The sequence below is a fragment of the Humulus lupulus genome, chromosome X, assembly GCF_963169125.1.
Source record: "Humulus lupulus chromosome X, drHumLupu1.1, whole genome shotgun sequence".
NCBI lineage: Eukaryota > Viridiplantae > Streptophyta > Magnoliopsida > Rosales > Cannabaceae > Humulus > Humulus lupulus.
The window spans coordinates 228,062,927-228,083,659 of record NC_084802.1 but is presented as its reverse complement, the minus strand read 5'-3'; the positions used below and the strand labels follow the sequence as shown (position 1 = coordinate 228,083,659).

Sequence of the window (20,733 nt, the reverse complement as noted above, 5' to 3'; positions counted from 1 at the left end):
GCTACAGTCTACACTGTTGGAAAGAATTAAGGAGGGTCAGTTGGGTGATCCACAGCTGATCAAGATTAGACAGGATGTTTTGGTTGGAGCATCCAGAGATTATACAGTGTCTGATTTAGGCTTGTTGAGATGCAAGGGGCGGATATGTGTTCCGATAGACACTGTTTTGAGGTGAGAGATTCTGGATGAATCTCATACTACACCTTACTCATTGCATCCAGGCACCACGAAGGTGAATCAGGATGTGAGATCGTTGTATTGGTGGCCGGGGATGAAGAGAGATGTGGTAGAGTATGTGGTTAAGTGCTTGACATGTGAATAGGTCAAGGCTGAGCATCAGAGGCCGGCAGGGTTATTGCAGTCTCTGGATATCCCAGAATTGAAGTGGGAGGACATCACGATGGATTTCGTGATGGGCTTACCCAGGACTGTTGGTCAGCATGATTCTATTTGGGTGATAGTGGATCGCTACACCAAGTCAGCTCACTTCTTGCCAGTGAGGATTACATATATAGTTTACCAGTATGCATATCTCTATGTGAGAGAGATCGTGCGCCTTCATGGAGCACCTAGGTCGATCGTGTCAGATCGGGACCCCACTTTTACTTCCAAGTTCTTGGGGAGTTTACAGAAGGCCATGGGGACACAGTTGAAGTTCAGTACTGCTTATCATCCTCAGATAGATGGGCAATCTGAGAGGACGATCCAGATATTGGAAGACATGCTGCGAGCATGTGTGCTGAACTTTGGTGGATCTTGGAGTAAGTATCTACATTTGATAAAGTTTTCCTACAACAACAATTATCAGTCTACCATTGGAGTTGCACCTTATGAGATGTTGTATGGTAGGAAGTGCAAATCTCCTATTCATTGGGATGAAACAGGTGAAAGGAGATACTTGGGTCCTGAGGCAGTTCAGAGGACCAGTGAGGCCATTGAGAAGATTAGAGCTCGGATGCTCGCTTCTCAAAGTAGACAGAAGAGCTATGCAGATCCCAAGCGCAGGAACGTGGAGTTCCAAGTGGGAGACTATGTCTTCCTTAGAGCCTCGCCATGGAAAGGGGTGAGAAGGTTTGGGAAGAAGGGCAAGCTGAGCCTTAGGTTTGTAGGTCCATTTGAGATCCTAGAGAGGATTGGTCAGGTGGCTTACAGGTTGGCTTTGCCACCGACATTGTCAACTGTGCATAATGTGTTTCACTTTTCAGCTCTTCAGAGGTATGTATCTGATGTGACTCATATTTTGAGTTATGCAGATCTAGAGCTTGAGGCAGATCTCTCCTTTGAGGAGCAACCAGTCCAGATACTTGACAAAAAGGATAAGGTCCTCAGGAATAAGACGATACCTTTGGTTAAGGTATTGTGGAGGAACAACCAGGTCGAGGAATCAACCTGGAAGCTGGAGTCAGATATGCAGAGTCAGTATCCCGAGCTGTTCAGGTAAATTTTGAGGACGAAATTTCTGTAAGGAGGGGATAGTTATAATGCCCTGAAATCCCTAATGTGGTTTAATGGTTGGATTAGTGGGCTGGGAGGGCCATAATTGATTTATTATGCCATTAAATTGTTATATGCATGTTTATGTGAATTATATTATAATATGATTTTAAATGCATGCATGTGGGTCCACGTTTCATGACAGAGGTATTTTCGTAATTTGACCCGTTGAGGACGTAATTGTATATTTGTATGCATGTCGGTGATATATTGTTGAGGCCACATTATAATGTGGATTTGTTCGAGCTATTCGGCATGAGACGGTCTTTGAATGTCAAGTAGCGGTTTAGTCATAACAAGATTAAGTTCGAGGCTCGGGGTGAGTCTCGGGATGTTTTAATGATTAGAGCGTTGCTGGGAATAAAAGGATAACGGGATATGAATTATTGGTATTTGAGAATATCGAGAATAGCGGGAATTGGAGGGTGTTAATTATGATTAACGAAATAGGTTGGAAAGGACGATTTTACCCTTGGGAGTATTTAGAAATTTTTAAATGACCTAGGGGCAAAATAGTCATTTCACCCCTAGGATATATATCAGCTTTGAAGCCTGTATAAGTTCACCCAAAAACAGAGTGTTGTTATTGCTTCACACGTTCATCATCTTCCCTCTTTCCCCTTTGAGGTTTTTGATCCCAAATTGAAGAATCAAGCTAGGAAATCAAAGCTTGGCGGTTATAGGCTTAGTTCTTCCATTGGAAAGGACTCAAATCCAACTTGAGGTAGGATTTCATCCATGACTTTTAAGCTATACTCTGTTTTTCGTTATAGTTTTCAGCTTAGAGAATTTGATGCGGCTAGTTGGGAATTAAGGGATGTTTTTTGTGTAAAATTGATTGGGTTTTGATGAGGGTGTGATGTAGATGAAGTTTAGGAGTTGAATTGGATGTTTGGGTGATGTTTGGGATTGGTTTGGAGGGTTGGTTTGGAGGGTTGGTTTCAAGGGAAATCGCAAGGAGGGAAAACCAGAAAGATTCTGGTTTGTAATTGGCGCAGGAGCACCATTCCAGGCGCAGTAGCGCTAGGCAGGGCAGAGAGCTGGGCCTCTCTGACTTGAAATAGCGCCTCAGTGCCATTTAATAGGGCTGCAACGCTGGTCCATTTTCTAGCAAGCCTATTTTAGGGCTCGGAATGACTTTTAAGGCTCGAGGATGGGTTCCTTTACCCCGTTTGGGTAGATTAAGATTCCCGAGAGTGCGAGATTGATCCCAAAAGCGTGATTTTAGATTGTGAACCTCTTATTGATTTAATTTATTAATGGATTATAATTGGTTATGAATAGGTAACCGCTAAGGAATCTAAAGGTTGATCGTTCTCAAGGGTCGTTCTTATATTATTTCTCGCTCGAACCTGAGGTAAGAAAACTGCACCCTGTGTATATGACATGTGTGGTTGTTATAGAGGCATGTTGGTTGTTAAATGTGGACATTGATTGCATATTAAATGCTTAGCAAATCTTGCTTACTTGTGTGTGGCACTGACTAGTCAGGGTCGGTATTGGTCGTGTATTACTGACCTTAGAGCTAGAAAATGGCATAAGCGTCATGAACGCAAGGCCAATAAAAGATTAGATCTAATCGATATCAGTGTTGAATGAATCTAGGAGCATTAATGCTGGACCGACCCTAAGGTCGATGAAAATTATAAGCGCTTGACTAGTCTAGGACTAGTTACTCAGAGCCAGGGCCAAAGGCCTAGGTGACTGCTTGTCACGTGCCTAAGGAGCGGAATCCCATGGTTGTGACTCTATGGTCATGCGGTAGGTTATATTGGTGACTGGTTCATCGAGCACCTATCTTGATAAGCTAGTGAAAGGATCACTTATTTATAAAGCCCAGGTGACCCTATCGTCACGTGGCTAGAGGGAACGGAACCCACCATAGTGACTTTTCAACTGTCACTCATCTGTTTTGGGCTGAAAGTCCTGAATGATTATTATGATCATTGTTGATATTATATTCATGCTATATTGTGTTTTCTTGCTGGGCTTTGGCTCATGGGTGTTATGTGGTGCAGATAAAGTGAAAGAAAAGCTCACCTAGCCTTGAGTGGAGCGCTTAGGTGGTGTTGTGTACATATGCGGCCGCTTGACCACCACGGCCAAGGAGTTCTCAGAGGAACTAGGGGTTTTACCCTATTTTTGTCGCTTAGGTCGGCGAGTTGTAAATTTAAACAGTGATGACCATTTTGGAGTTGTAAATAACTTGTAAATATTTTTTATGGGCCCATGAACAGTTTTATGTTTTAAATAAAGTATATCCTTCCCTTTTGATTGGTTTTCCACCTTAACCTGTTAATAACACCTAGAAGTACGTTTTTAACCAAAGAACTTGGGTAGTGAGTTAAATTCACGGTTCATCGTTCACCGTAATGGTCTTGGGGTAACTAGGGCATTACAGTTTACTTACCACAAATGTTATATCAAGTCTCGTACTCTGGGCTGCATGCATAGGACTCCTTATAACACGTCCATACTCCAATTGAGGCACCGCTCTTCCCTCATTCTTTGCTAGTTTTACACTATGTTTGAACGGAGTATTGATTTCTTTAACCTTAAGATGGTTAAATTTACTCAATACTTCCTCAATATAGTAGGCTTGTCCCAAAGCAAAACCCCCACTATTTTTGTTAACTTTGAAACCTCTTAGTTTCTACTATCTCTTTCATGATATCACTTAAGATTAACATGTCATCCACATATAGAAAAACAATGATCACATATCCCTTAAAAGTATATGAATACAAACACATGTCTCCATTGTTATATCTAAATTTATTTGATAGAATGGATTGATCGAATTTCTCATAACATTGCTCTGGAGCTTGTTTTAATCCATATAAGGATTTTACAAGTCTACACACTTTATGTTCATTATTTGGTAGGATAAACCCTTTGGGTTGTTCCATGTAGACCTCCTCATTGATGTCGCTATTAATAAATGTCATTTTTACATCCATTTGATGAACATAGAAGTTATGTATAGAAGTCAAAGCGAACGAAATCCTTATTGAAGTTGTTCTTGCAATAGGTGCATAGGTATCAAAATAATCAATACCCTCTTTTTGCATAAATTCTTTAGTTACTAATCTAGCTTCAATTGTTTAAATAGTGCCATCGGTGCGGTATTTCCTCCTGAATACCCACTTACACCCAATTGGCTTAGACCTCGGTGGGAGGTCTACCAATTCCCAAGTGTTATTGGAAAGAATAGATTCTATCTCATCATTGATGACTTCTTTCCTAAAATGCACTATCTTTTGATTGAATGACTTCTCTATATGTCTTAGGATCATCCTCAACAAGAAGTACAATTGGAAGTTTCCTAATGACTTCTTCTCTATTTCTTTCTATCATGTAGAAATAAATTCGTTAAGAATATATATCATCCAATTCTAGAACTTTCTCTTTTCTAGCCCTTTTACTTCTTTTAAGTTTAATGGGTTGCTCTACAATCATGTTGAGTGTTCTCCTCTTGAGAATTATTCTTGAATGTAGATGCTTGAGAATTGTTCTCAAATAACAAATTCTCCTTTAGAGATGTATAAGTTTGATAAGTGTTGTCACATAATATATTCTCAAAAAGTTCAACTTATATAGATTCTATCACAACATTAGACTCTATGTCTAATAGCCTATAAGCTTTACTATTGTTGGCATAACCAACAAAAGCACATTTTATGACTCTTGACCTAACTTTGTTCTATTAGGTTCTTTTTTCTTACAATATGCAAGACACTCCCACACTTTGAAGTACCCTATGTTGGGTTTACTTCCTTTTATATTTTACAAAATGAAATATGTGAACACAAATACCATGTGAAAATTTCTTCAAGAAAATAATCACTAATTTTATCTTTTAGTTGTCTAAATAATCTCAAAATCACTTAAACAACTTTTGAGCATTTTCTAAGAGTCTCTTTGAGATTCTTTTGAAAACACCACTTTGACATCCATTGATTTTCTCATCAAAATCAATTTGAAGATGTCAATTCTTAAACACTTAAAAAAAACAAAATAAATGCTCAATGATTTATTTAAACACTTTGATTTCTCATGCTTTAGTTTAGAATTATCTCCTCATTGAGATTAATTTAAACATATCACCATCTTTGGACAAAAAATGAATAAAATTCTCTTCAATCTATTCACCATTGGTGTAAAGATTCAAAATGACTTCTCCAATTTTGTAATGTCTCCTCATTAAGACATTGAATATTTAAGAATTATTGTCACTAAATAATTCTAAAAAAATTTCCTTTTTGACCACACTTTAGACTCCAAGCATATATAGGTCACTATGTCATCCCATAATTTTGCATCCACCTTGATTCATTTTTCAAGCAATAGCAAGACACACAGTGATGCAAACCCCTTTGGTTCATCTTTTCTTATTTCATAATAGAGATGCTCAACACTTTAATGAGAAGATTTAAATATTCAAATATTTCTCTTTATTTACAAAATAAATGGTAACTCATCACATTCTAATAATAATATAGGATAAAACATATTTCTATTATTATCACCTTAATTATCATATTATAGGCCACACCATAATAATCATGATAATTCACATGTATATTCACATATCAATATATTTTTAAATATTAACATAATTATGTCTCAATATAGTTTCACATAATTTGTCAACATATAGCAATAAGCCATATGATTGTGATCTATCATATTAACATGCCTTAGAATCACATATTTTATTGTAAGCATATATCACAAATGTCATACTCAAACAACAATTTACAAAAATTGATATATTTTATTGATTCACAAAATCAATATACGCATGTCAATTTTCAACTACCTAATAATCATGCTTATAAATTCTCAAAACATAATTTTAAGTCAATATATGCATTACTATCTCACAGATAGCATGTATCTCATATTGTATTAACATGTTTAAAGTCTACACACAATTATTCATATATCAACATATGAAAGCATGATAATAAAATCTCATCACTATTATATAAACCTCTATTCTTATTCATGAGTGGCATGAATCACTTACTTTTAAAGTTGGATCCTCACAAGATCTCGATGGTTTCTCCTTCCATTGAAAATGAAAGAATAAGCTTTTGAATGTTAGAGAAAACAATATTGTTCCAATGGAAATAATAAAACCAAATATAACTCTAGATAAAAAAGTTACAATAGAAAATGTGATAGATAAATAAGTGTGACAACTTTGTTGCAAAAGCACAAGTAAATAGAGAAAGATAATGATTAATAGAAAGATGGATAAAACTCTATTTCAAAACAATACAAGTAAATAGAAAGAAATAGAAGACGATGTATAGAAAACAAGATGCAACTCAAGAAAAAAATAATACAAGTAAATAGAAATAGATGATGATGTGTAGAAAGAAAGATACGACTCAAGAGCAAAATAATACAAGTAAATAAAGATTACAAAATGAAAAAAAGAACAAAGATGAAAACTCTTACACTCACACAACCTTAAGTGTAGAGTAGTGTGGATCACCAACTTGAGCAAGGTTTAAGACCTTTGTCCAAAAGCTTATTTTCTCCTATATTCTAAGCACTAAGAGAACTCTCAAATGGAAATAGTTCTCTGGAACTATCAAGCTTTTTGGTGAATTTTTAGCCAAGTGCTTTAGTGGATAGAAATTGTGTGTCTTACAAGTGATCATTAGACTCTTATTTATAGAGTTTTGAGCACCCTTTGAATTTCAAATTCCACTAACCTCATTGGTTGTTACCAATGTTTATTTGGGTATTTATGAAATTAAATTGAAGATTTGAGAGTTACTTGAGCTGTTCAAAGTGTTCAATTTGATCAAAGAGCAAAATGAGATTTGACTATCAAAACCCCAAGCCACAACTTGGGATACTTTAGGCTGCGGTCGTGAGTCTCTGTCTTCCAGGGCTCTGCTTGGGATACTCTAGGCCACGACCTTGAATGTTTTATATAATTTTTTTAAAATATTAATTGAATTTAAAATATATTTTTATATTTTAAGGTTTAAATTGAATTTAAATAATTTTTTTAAATATTAAATGATTTTTTAAATACATATAATTAGATTAGGGTCCCTTGAGTGACCAGAAGTTTTTCTTCACGTCCAAGTGACTTTCGGTATTCTCGTTTCTGGATCTTTGGTTCTTCACAGTGCTTGCTCATGGCAAACTCAGGTTCTACTATTGATGATATTATCTCCAAAGCTCACGATTTATCGGTTGGGTCGGGCAGAGAGACGGATGACCTTGTCGATCAATCTCTGGAGGAAGAGGATGACGTCTGGGAGGTGAAAGACGAAACGTCAAGCAATGAACACTTTTCAAAATGGGTCGTGGGCAGAATTTTTGCCAAAAAACAATGCAGTAGGAATTTTATCAATGCTATTTTTGGAAGGATATGGAAATTTTCAAAGAAATGGAGTGTGAAAATTCTCAAACGGGATGAGAGTAGTACCTATATCGGGTTGTCCTTTGAGAATCAAGCTGATGCTTCAAGAGTTTGGGAGGAAGGAATATGGCACTACAACGGAGGTTTCATGATCGTTGAAAAGTGGCCAAGCTCAGGGGAGTGGGGTGACGCTGGTTTGGACGGGATTCCCTGTTGGGTTCGGCTCACGGGGTTTCCGACTGTGGCAATCACGAAAGCAAATATCACAAGGTTTGGAAGCATGGCTGGTAAGATCTTAGAATTACCTTGGGCTAACATTGATAGAATCATGTTAAATGGATATGCTCGTATTCGTATTGCTTTCCCTGTTTTTGGCAGCATTTTTACAGGAAAATTCATTCCCATAAACGGAAGGAGAGTGTGGGTTCAGATCCGGTTTGAGAACCTTCCTTTGCTTTGCTATAACTGTGGGAGGTGGGGTCATGATGAGCAAAGCTGCAAGATGGAAACTGTTTATGTTAGAGATAGTTTTGGCAAACAAATGAAAATATATGGACCATGGCTGAGAAGTGAAAGTAATTTCAAGAGCTGTTTTGATGAGAAAATATATGCTGGAAATGAAATGGAAAGAGGTAAACATCATGGTGAGAACATTGAAGGGACTAAGAATATAGAAGCTGTGGGGAAGACAAGGGCAGAAAAAGACAAGACTTTGTTGGGTTTGGTGAAGGAAAAAACAAAGTCTTGTTCAAACGAGTCAAATGTTGAAGAAGGACTTATTATATCGGGTGGAACTTATAATAAGGACAATATTCAGAATAGTGTTGAAAGGGAAGTAATAATAGATGAGGATGTTATTATGGGAGAGCAAACAAAAAAGGACAATTTGGAACAAGTGGCTGAGAAGACTTCAAATCACGGGGATGACACAGTGAAAGGAAAGTTCATTGTGGGAGATAAAGACAAAGAAGTTGAGGTTAATAATGAGACCACGGGCTCTAGCAGTAAAAAAAGACAAGACTTAGTGATGGTGACAGAGGAACGGGAGATGAATGTTAGTGATGGATCAGGGGCAAAAAAGAGAAAACAGGTGGTGAATGGGAAAATTGACACTGACTCCCCTTTTCTTAACATAAAAAGGTCGGAAGCTTGCTCTACATTTTCTGATCTGTCTGGGAATAAGAATGAAGGGATAACCAATAGTGGGGGAGGATTTATTATCGGTGGTGGAGGCGAGAAGAAGACTACTGGCAGAAGGAAAGTTTCTCTAAAGGGGAGAGCCAGGACTGTTGGAAAATCTGATTCTGTTCTTGTTGGAGGGGATGGTAAGACAATTGGGGGGCATGACTTGGAAGTGAGGAAGCAAAATTTTTTGGAGGAAGTAGGGACTGATGGTGCTTTGGGGAATGGGTCTTCTGCGGGATCGGATAAGCCATTCTCCGTTTCTTCTTGTTTATCGGCGGCTCCTGCTAGGCAGGACCGCCGGGAACAATGAAAATCTTAAGTTGGAATGTCCAGGGAATTGGGAATTCCTGGACATTCAATGCTCTAAAGTCCCAAATAAAGGAGCATAATCCAAGTATCATTTTTCTTATGGAAACTAAGTTACCTAGGAGGCAGGTGGAAGTGCTTGTGGAGAAATTAAATTTTGAGAATTGGTGGGCAGTTGATAGGAGTGGAATGAGTGGGGGTCTCCTTATGGCTTGGAGATCTGAGGTTAGTCTAAAAATTTTGTCCTGGTCAAGTGGGCATATTGCTGCTTTGGTTTCGGGTAAAGGAATGCTTCCTTGGCTCTTTTCGGGTTTTTATGGAAATCCTGACCATTCTAAGAGGCATCTTTCATGGAATTTATTGGGAAGAATTAGGGAAATCACTGAAGGTCCTTGGTTGTGTGCGGGGGATTTTAACGAGATCTGTTTTAATTCTGAAAAAATTGGTGGAAATCTGAGGAGTATAGCTGCCATGGACAGATTTAGAGAAGCTATTGATGCTAATTGCCTCATTGACTTCGGTAGGGTGAGTCGGGAGATGACTTGGAGGGGCAGAAGTATTTTGGAAAGGCTAGATCGGGCTTTATGCAATAAGGATTGGCTTTTGCATTTCCCTGAAGCTCGGGTTAATGTGCTTGACTGGCTCTGTTCGGATCATAGACCCCTTCTGATTAGAGACTCTGATGATAAGTGCGGAATGATTAAAAGGAACACGAGATTCCACTTTGAAGATGCTTGGTGTGAGGATGAAAAATGCCATGATATTGTTTCGAGTAGTTGGGGAAAAGGAGGGGTGAGCCGAGGTTCGAATGGCATTCTTAATAAGATTAAATTTTGTGGAAAATCCCTTCAGGAATGGAATAAGAAGAAGAAAAGAGAGTGGAATAAAGAAATGAAGGTTGCTAAAGGAAAGCTTGCTGAGCTTTCTAAGGCAAATAACCCGGAGGTTTGGAAAGATTTGAAAGCCGCAGAAGATAAGATCAATTGTTTACTTGAAAAGGATGAAATGTACTGGAGGCAAAGGAGTAGATCGCTCTGGCTTAAATATGGTGATCGAAATACAAAGTACTTTCACTATAAGGCGTCTGCTAGAAGGAAAAAGAATACTATTTTGGGGTTGAATGATAGTTCGGGGTGCTGGCAGGATGAAGAGAAGATTGTTGAGGATATTATTTGCAAATACTTCGAAAAGTTGTTTACTTCATCCTATGCTTCTAAGGATGATATTGATGTGGTCCTCTCTACAGTGGGTCCAAAGATATCGCAAGCAACAAATGACTTTCTTGAAAGTGATTTCTCTGATAAAGATGTTATTGAGGCGGTTAAAATGATGAATCCCACTAAGGCTCCGGGTTCGGATGGGCTCCCGGCTATCTTTTATCAAAAATACTGGAACGTGGTGAAAGATGATGTGACGAGTGTTTGTCTTAGAGTGCTGAATGGAAATGGGGATGTTGAATGTTTAAACGATACTCTTATAGCTCTTATCCCGAAAATTGAAAAGCCTGTGAAGATTGAACAATTTAGACCTATTAGCCTTTGCAACGTTATTTATAAGATTATTGCTAAATGCCTGGCGGATAGACTTAGAACCACAATGGATGACTCAATCTTGGAAGCTCAAAGTGCTTTTGTTCCGGGAAGGGCTATTCAGGATAATGCAATCATTGGCTTTGAGGGTTTGCATTGTATGAGGAAAAATTATTATGGCAATGGTTCAAAAATGGCTTTAAAGCTCGATATGGCAAAGGCTTATGACAGGGTTGAATGGAATTTTATTGAAGGAATGATGCTTAAACTGGGGTATAACAGTAAATGGGTGAATAAGATTATGGAATGTGTTAGATCGGTGAGATTCTCTGTCCTCCTCAACGGAAACATCAAAGGGAAAATCAAACCTTTGAGGGGGCTGCGTCAAGGGGATCCTCTTTTCCCGTTTTTATTCCTTTTCTGTGCGGAGGCGTTCTCTTCTCTTATCAGGAAAGCTGAGGAGGAAGGAAGCATTTCGGGCTTAAAGTTTGGTAAGAATGCTATTCATATCTCTCATCTCTTCTTTGCGGATGATAGTCTTATCTTCTTAGAAGCTAGAAATGGGGATTGTATGGCTTTCAAAGAAATTTTGAGTAAGTATTGTAGGGCCTCTGGTCAGCGTATAAATTTTGACAAATCTGATGTCTGCTTTGGGAAATCTGTTGCTCTTGATGAAAGGAAAAGATTGGCTGATCTTCTACAGGTTAACCTGGTTGATGTGCATGGAAAATACTTGGGGTTACCATCTTTTGTGGGAAGAAATAAAAGGGAAATTTTTGATGGTTTGAAAGATAAGGTCTGGAAAAGGTTGAAAAGTTGGAAAAGACCGATGTTCTCAAGTGCGGGAAAGGAGGTTTTAATTAAGGCTATAATCCAAGCAATTCCAACTTATGTGATGAGTTGCTTTAAGATCCCTAAAAAGATTATTGACAGTTTGCACAGTATGGCTGCTAGGTTTTGGTGGGGCTCCACTGAACAAAAGAGGAAAATTCACTGGTGTAAATGGGATATCCTTTGTAAGCCGAAATTGAGGGGGGCGGGGGGGGGGGGGGGCTGGGTTTTCGAAATCTTCATTTTTTTAACCAAGCGATGCTTGCTAAGCAGTGTTGGAGGTTTTTGAGAAATCCAGATTCGCTCTGTGCGAGAATTTTAAAGGAGTGTTATTTTCCAAACTCTCCCTTCCTTGAGGCAAAATGTGGGGCAAAAAGTTCTTGTGTTTGGAGAAGCTTAGTGTGGGGGAAAGATATTATTAAATCGGGCTCGAGATGGAGGATTGGCGACGAAAATAATGTGAGCATTTTGAATGATCCTTGGCTTCCAAGACCGAGATCGTTTAAGATTTTTGATAAGCCTTTCCTTCCTAATGATCTCAAAGTAATTGACCTTAAAAAAGATAATGGCCTTTGGGATGAAGTGATGGCGAGGTGTCTTTTTAATGAGGAGGACGCAAACTTGATTCTGGGGTTACCGTGCTCTGAGACTAACCTGATGGATAAATTGATGTGGCATTATTCAAAAAACGGGGAGTATAGCGTTCGTAGTGGTTACCATGTTGCCATGAGCTTGCAAGATTTTCCTGAGTTTTCAGAAACAAGAAATACCGAGGCACTTTGGAAAACAATTTGGGAGTTGAGAGTTCCAAACAAAATCAAACACTTTTTTATGGAAATTAAGCCACTCTTGGCTGCCCACTAACGTTTCTCTTTTTTGCAGGAAAATTTGTCAATCTAAGGAGTGTCAAAGGTGTACAATGGGGGAATCAGAAAATGGCTTCCATGCCATTTGGAGGTGCAGAGCAAGCAGTAAATTTTGGAAAAAAACTATTTTTTGGAAGCATATCAAACAGATTAAAGATGATGACCCGTGTCTTGTCCTTAACAATTTGAGGAATGTTCTTAAAAGAGATGATTTTGAACTGTTCGCTATTATATCTTGGCAGATTTGGTACATTAGAAACAAAACTATTAGGGGAGAGGTGGAGCCTAAGCCCGAAGCTCTGGTGGAGTGGTGCTATAATTTTTGGGGCAAATCTGTGGTGCAAAACGGAAAGAAAGCTGGGGGTAAGTTGGATCGGACTAGGGTGAAATGGGAACCTCCTCCGCCTGGTTTGGTTAAAATTAATGTTGATGCTGGATGTTTGGAGGAGGGGAGATCGTGGATTTCAGCTGCCATGGTGAGAGATGACAGGGGATCCTTTGTTGCGGGTCAGGTTTCTTGCCAAAATCAGCCCCTGTCGGCGCTTGGGGCGGAGCTTGTGGCAGTCCGTGAAGGGCTCCGTCTGGGATGGTAAATGGGGATTAAAAATTTCTCTGTGGAGTCAGATTGTTCCACTGCTGTCTCTTTGGCAAATAGGCCTTTGGTTTTCTGTAATGAGCTTGAAGGAGTTATCACAGATATTAAGAACCTGGTGGAGAAGTCGGGTTGCTGAGAGATTAGTTTTGTGGGGAGAGAGGCTAATTGCCTTGCTCATGGCTTAGCAAAAACCACTTCCTGGAGGGGAGTGACTGCTTGTTCGGTTGGGTCTGTACCCAGCGAGTTGTTCTCAGTCTATAAGGCTGAGTTATTTTCTTCTTTGTAATGATCTTGTTTCTGGTTGTTTCGTTCCTGTTTTCTGGTTTTGATGTAACTTTCCTTTCAAAAAAAAAATTTGATTTTTTAAATGAAAAATAAAAGACGTGGACCAATAAGAGACTGCCATGTGTGCACCAGGTACTTAAGCCTACCAAAAAATGTTGATGTGATGTATTTTAGCTGCTAAAAAAATGAATTAGGTATTTAAGTACCACGAAGTGAAAAACTTAAGTATTTTCGCCGCAAACTACATTAAAACGAACTATATACCTTAATTTTATTTATAAATGATACATGTTTATGGGAATTCCAATCCCATTTATTTGATTAAAAAGAATACTAATTCCATATAAATTTGGAAAACTTAAGAAAGCCCTATAAATGTGTGTAAATAAAGTTAAAAAATGAAGAAAACAAATTATCACAAAAAAATTTAGTGACATTTATAAAATTGTTTTTAATTTACATATATTTGGGCGACAATGCATATTGCCCATCCTAGGCCTGGCCCAGTTCGTTGTGAATGGCGCACTGTTTCACAAGTAACAGTCCTGAAACGGTAAAACCCTACTAAAATTTATTTTTTTTAAAAAATTAGATAAAGTTAACGGGCGTCATAAGCATAGTTTTGCCGATCAGACTGAGCTCCGAAGGGAAGCGGCTCAAGCGACGGCCCGGACTTGGCAAAAGAGAGGGAAGCTGCGAGGACAAAGACGAGGGTATCAATTGCTTATTCACAGTAATAACTCACCATTTCACGATCACAGGCAAATTTTATTTTTTGTCCTAAGGTTGGATAAATATATATGAACATAGTTGAACACAGCTGAGTCTTTGTAAAAAGTATAATACCAGAACGGTCCCGTGAAACTATGATTGCCCAGTTATGCAAATTATCTCAGCTACACAAAAGACCCCATCTCTGCTATTCGATCTCAACCCTCTTTTTCTCTTCACTCCAACTCGAAAATTCAATACCAAAGTCTGCAGTTGCGCTCGCTGACTACTTAATTAAACACCACTAATTTTCACCAGAAGCTGCAGCCATAGCTTCTTCGACTCTTGATCATGTAAAAAATCCTCAACAGTCTGGCTTGGTGCTCTCGTACCTCAAAGAGGCCGGTTTCTCCAAAACCCACCTCGAGAATGTGGTCAAAAAGTTCCCTAGCGTTCTCTTTATCCACCCTGAAACCATAATGCCCAAGATCAAGATTTTCCAGGAGTCGGGCTTCTCGGCCTCGGACATTGCCGATATTGTATCCGCGGGCCCATGGATTTTGAGACGAAGTGTGGATAATAGGCTTTAACCATCCCTGTTGTACCTCAAAAGCATTCTAGGCTCAAATGCTTCGGTCTGTAAAGTTTTGAAAACATCCGGTTGGTTTCTGAAACACGATTTGGAGAAAACCATGATGGTTAATATCGATTTCATGAGGAGTTGTGGAATAAGCTCTTCCCAGATTATCAGTTGTGTTTAGCTTCCCGAGGGTGTTTTTGCTCAAGCCCAAGATCATTGTAGAGAAAGCAAAGCAAGTCGAAGAACTGGGTATTGAAAGGAAGTCTAGGCTCTTTACTCAAGCGATTCGGGTCTTATGTTCGATGAGTTCGGAGAATTGGAAACTCAAATTGGAGCTGTTTCGAAAACTTTGGGTTTGACTCCTTTCCTTAAAAAAAAACTGTATTTTTGTTTGTAAAATCTAAAAATTGGTTTATTTTAAAATAAGGTGAGGTATTTGATATTGTTTTTAAAAATAAAATTAAAAGAAATAAAAAATTTTGAGAACAACAAAAAGTTGTTTTAGGATGTTTTTAAATTTTTTTTCTTACATCACTTTTTTAATTATTATTATTTAATATTATTTATTGTCACATTATTTTCTGTCTCATTATTTTCTCTCACATTTTTTCTCTCTCATCACTTTCTTTCTCCTTATTTTTTCTTTTATTACTTACTATATCATCACTTTCTCTCTCATCACTTAATATATCATCAGTTTCTCTCATCATTTTTTCTCTCTCGCTATTTCCTCTATCATCACTTCTTCTCTACTCACTTTTCTCTTTTCACTTTCTTTCTCATCATTTTTTCTTGGATCAATTTCCCTTCTCAATTTCTATTTCTTCAAATTTTATGTCCTTACTTTATTACTCTTTACTTTTCATTATTCTTTTTCAAATTATTTTATCTCATTATTTATTACAAACTTTTAAAAAAAAATTCTCTTTGTAAATATATTTGTTAATTTTTTATTGAAGATTTTATAAAAATAAAACTAAAAAATAGTTTTTAGAAAACATTAACCAAATACCTCTTGTTTTTTGAAAACTACAAAAACTATTTTCTGTTCTTATTTACCGGAAGACAACTTTAAAAACAAAAAACAGAAAATAATATCAAATAAGCCCTTGGATTTTCGGAGAATGATATCTGCACAGTTTTCAAGGGGGCACCCCTAGTGTTCTCTGTATCTGAGAAGAAAATTAAAGAGGTACTGAATTTTCTGTTTACTGCTACGAATTTCGATGTCTCCAACGTTGTTAAATTCCCAGAAATTCTTATGTATATTAATGAACGAAGACTCAAACCTCGCATTGAGGTTATGGTCTTATATGGAGATTCTGTTAAACAAAAATTTGGTGCAAAAAAGGCCAGGTTGGAGAACAATTTTCAAACTTTCTTACAAAAAGTTATTTGACAGGTATCTACTTCCTTACTCAAATGAACTAGGGGAGGATTTTGTGGCCAAATGGTTGCTATAGACAGTTATATGTCAGTTATTAGTTGAGAATTTTAAATCATTCAACCTTGATTTTTATTCGAGAGAATTTAAGAATGTTGAGTGGTGCGGATTAGAGTTGTTCTTCTGTTTTTTGGCAACGGGTATTTGGTAAATTGTTGCATGAAACTTTCTTATGAAAATGCGAAGAATACCACTTATAAAACTTATTCCGAAGAGTACCATTTTTAAATAATTTATTCTTAAGAATATTGAAAAGTTCCCATCAGTGTAAACTAGAAAAGTTTACCTTTGTCTGATCTATGTTTGCTTTGTCTATTTTTTGGTAACATTAATTCTAAGAGAAGTGTTACCAATACCAACACTTTATTTTACTCTCTTGTTTTAATACTTGACAATTATATTTCACTATAAGCTTCTTATATTCATTACAAAAATATGCTGTCAAATAATAAAATATAAGAGTATTGATGAGAGTGATAAATGAAATTTATTTTGAGCTTCTGTCTGAGAAATTTTGTTGATTGGAGTATGGGTTTGTTGTTTGGAGCCGAATGAAGCCAACACAAAACCTACCATCTTGGTACTGCATGATTCCAAAATAGAATGTGGTGTAGAATAATTTTCTATTGAGTACAATATATTTTTATATTTGACTCATCCAAAAATAGGGTTGTGTGTCGAAATTTTTATAAAATCTTTACATATCTATACTAAGATGGCAACATATACAAACATATAATTAAAAATATAATATACCATTATTTAGTAAATGTTAAGGATTAGTAACGTGTATTTATATTCTGATTAGTTAGAATTAGTTTTCCTTTTCTATGCTATTTGTTTGTAGCTTACACGTGTATAGTTAGTTATGATGATATTATTTTGTGTACGTATACTCTGCCTTGGGCATTCAATACAATTATGGGTGTTCATAAGTGTTTATCCAATCTAACTAATAATTGGATGTTGGATTTTAACAATTAATCCAATCTATTCAACATACCTCAACTAATGTAATCTAATTCAATTATCCATTGGATTGAATAAGCTCTGTATCATAGAATGTGTATGCTGTAATTATCAATTGAATTGGATTGGAACCATCTAATAGTTTTGAGCCTTTATTTGGACCAAAAAAAAAAAAAAAAGTTAAATATTAAAGTTTGGGCTTTCATGTCAGCACTTTAAGGTGAATTAGCAAATTGGTCTTCGAACTATAAAATGTAATGTAATGTAATGTAGCAGTTAAGTCCATGAATGTTATTTTTTTTTACTAACTTTTTATAAAACGATTACAGGCATTACTAAAGTAACAGTCTAGAAGGGCAAAAATATAAAATAAGTTGCACCAATTGATTAACATCACAATCAGTCTCTTTTTTCTCTATTTCTCTCTAAAAAGCAAACAATAAAAAATAAAATAAATACTTATGCATATCAAATTATGATGTTATAAAGAAAATGATGAATTTAAGATCTCAATTTTTCCACTTGGCAATATCATGCAATTTTTTCCTTTAAAAATTAGTCAAAAAGCATATGAGATGATTTTTTTTACGAGGGACTTAATTGTTACATTTTATAGTTTATGTACCGATTTTCTAAATCACATACAGTTCATGAGCTATTGTGCTAAAAATCTTGAAAATTTTAAGCCTATGTTTTCATACATATTGTATAGTTTAAGGAAATTCTATAGTGCAACCCCAAGATGGAGAGCACTGGTGCAACCCTAGTGGAACCCTAGAGGTTTGGTATGTGGATAGTTATAATTCTGATTTTTTTTTTGTATGATAGTGTAAATTGTAGTTATTTATGGCATCTTGTAAATTTTTAAGAAATTCTAAATAATTTACAGTACTGGAAACAGAGTTCAAACATACTGATGCAGGCTTGATTATTTTTCTTTTAAATCCGCATAAAACAAGTTGTTTGAACCCTGTTTTCGGCACAGTAAATTATTCAAAAAATTTCAAAAAATTGTTGAATATCATATATAACTACAATGTACATTATCATATAAAAAAATTTGGTATTATAACTATCTACGTGCTGAAAATATGAGGGGGTGCACCGGTACACCCCTTTTCGGGGTTGCACCAATGAAATGTCCTATAATTTATACTTATAATAGGATAACAAATAATAATTCCAACAAAATTCTTAAAACAACATAAATAAAAACACTAATTGGTTTAAAATAATACAAATCTAACTTAAATTATTATCCTAAGTCCTAATTAATTATAGGAGTACAACACAAATATAATAACTAATCCTAATTAATTAAATAAGCCCAAGAAACCAAATACAAATATCATATAAAATAAACAACATTTAACACATGTCCACTAATAAACTTATTGACCCAAAGTGGGAAGAAGATAGTCACTCAATTTTGATATTGTCAATACCAGCCCAATAATAAAGTGAGAATATAAATGCATGAGTTGATGAACATAGCTTCTCAAAACTCAAAATAAATAAGAATAAAAAAATCAGCTGGAACAAATTCAAGGGTTGTGTTTATCAACTATGTCGCTCAAGAATTGGAGCTTTTGTCGATATCCACTCGAGTTCTTGAATGTGACTCTCGAAGATTTTATTCAAATTCTCCTCCTAGTGCTTTTTGCTCACAAGATCCTCATAGTATTGACAGACTCTCTTATTGAGTTTGATCGAGAGAGATGGTGGTAAGAAGTAGATTCTCGATTCTCCTCAAGTTCTACTATGATTAGCCTAGTCTTTTATCCTTAGTTCTATTCTGTTACCCATTCTGTTACATAACAGACTTAGTTTTTCCTTTCATTCTCTTACAAGGCTTTATGCCTCTATATATTGTAACCTAATCTTCAGTCAATACAGACTTTTACTTTCTTCTTCTTCTTCATTTCAGTCTTCATTTCCCTAATATGGTATCAGATGCAACACTCTCTTCTTGATTGAAACCCATGGCCCGACCACGCACCAGAAGCTCATTTGAACGCCAAGATCCTCCACCTCCAGCTCCGGCGACTGACTCCACCACTGATCGCCCAGTGCCTCGTCAAGCTCAGCCCTCTGGTAACAATGGCAGACTGGCTTCTTCTTCAAATTGTTTTGACCCCCTCACCAATCTTGATCAACCTGCTTATGAGGATTTTCGTAGTCCCTACCATCTCGGCACTGGAGATCACCCCAAAATGCTCATTGCTTCTCCTATCCTCAGTGAAAACAATTTTCAATCTTGGAAATGATCAATGACCATATATCCCTTGGTGCTAAGAACAAGATGGATTTTGTGGATGGAACACTTCCCAAACCTCCTACCACAGACCCCAATAGCTCCTGGTCACGTTGCCATAGTATGGTCATGTCCTGGATCTTAAACTCCATTTCCAAAGAAATTAGAGATTCTGTGATGTACCTCAAGACCGTTCCTGCTATATGGCAAGACATCACTGATCGTTTCAGCGAAGAGAATGGTCCTCGTATCTTCGAACTCAAACAAGTTCTTGCTCAACTTTAGCAGGGAGATGATTCTGTCAGTGGCTATTTTGCAAGACTCAAGTTTATTTGGGACGAAATCAATGAATACCAAGCCTATACAATCTGCAATTGTGAAGCTGCTAAGAATAATCTCAATTTATACAATCGGGTTCAGGTTTTGCAATTCCTAACTAGATTAAATGATTGTTTTCATTCCATTAGAGGCCAAATCCTTTTGATTGAACCTTTTCTCTTTGTTGCTAAAGTTTTCTCTATGGTAATCCATGATGAACAACAACGCAAGATTGGAACCACTGTTACTAACAATCTTGTTGTTCCAACAATTGCTCAAAAACCTCCAAATCAACATTCCATTCTATCACAGAATCCTCTTCCTGCCTCCACTTCTTCAATTGGTGCAGCACCACAGACCAAGAAACCAAGATACACCTGTTCCCATTGTCACAAACCCGGGCACCTTGTTGAGAAATGCTACTTTCTTCATGGGTTCCCCTTGGATATGGTGATCGGCGAAAACAACATGACAAAGCTCAAGCTTCTCAAGTCTCTATTCCACAAGAAGAACCAACCAAGACAGCTGATTTAATGAGAACTGTCAGAAACTCATGGCCTTAATATGTCAACAACTCCAAAACCAAGCAAATACCAGCTCACTTGCTCCTGCCACATCCAACTTTTCTGGTAAAACTATATCTTTGCCTCCTTTTCTTTGGGTTGTTGATAGTGGTGCTACACACCATATATGCTATGACATCAATTGTTTTTCTTCCTTTGCTGATAAATTGGTTGTTTCCCAAGTTGTTCTTCCTACTGGTTTCACGGTTCCTATTGCCAAATTAGGCACTGTCCATATAACAAAAAAGATATCTCTCAAAAATGTTATTTTTGTTCCCAACTTCAAGCTAAACCTTTTTTCGGTAACATCTTATATAGCTCAAACTACCAACAATGCGATTTTTACTCACACTTGTTGTTTTTTGCAAGCACCTACAACGACTTTGAAGATTGGGACAACTGACGATATGGC

General features: G+C 36.9%; 1 protein-coding gene, 1 long non-coding RNA gene and 1 pseudogene across 2 annotated transcripts; 2 read left to right on the top strand and 1 right to left on the bottom strand.

Annotated features, from left to right (window-relative positions):
- Nucleotides 1-7,573: 7,573 nt before the first annotated feature.
- Nucleotides 7,574-8,436, bottom strand: LOC133805184 (uncharacterized). Its single transcript, XR_009878882.1, has 2 exons — nt 7,952-8,436; nt 7,574-7,777 (listed from the first exon to the last, which is right to left on the bottom strand). It is a non-coding gene; the product is annotated as an uncharacterized LOC133805184 (long non-coding RNA).
- A 5,886-nt stretch (nt 8,437-14,322) lies between these two features.
- On the top strand, nt 14,323-16,423 carry LOC133803851 (uncharacterized; annotated as a pseudogene).
- A 3,065-nt stretch (nt 16,424-19,488) lies between these two features.
- LOC133806830 (uncharacterized) lies at nt 19,489-20,292 on the top strand. Its single transcript, XM_062244918.1, has 2 exons — nt 19,489-19,707; nt 19,861-20,292. The coding sequence occupies exons 1-2, from the start codon at nt 19,489-19,491 to the stop codon at nt 20,290-20,292; spliced, it is 651 nt and encodes a 216-aa protein (XP_062100902.1).
- The last annotated feature ends 441 nt before the right edge of the window (nt 20,293-20,733 follow it).

Bases quoted from the DNA above. Each gene is read 5' to 3' on its own strand.
- LOC133806830 (XM_062244918.1), top strand. From the start codon at position 19,489: ATGGATTTTGTGGATGGAACACTTCCCAAACCTCCTACCACAGACCCC. The intron at 19,708-19,860 runs GTTCTTGCTCAA...AATCGGGTTCAG, and splicing joins GTATCTTCGAACTCAAACAA to GTTTTGCAATTCCTAACTAG.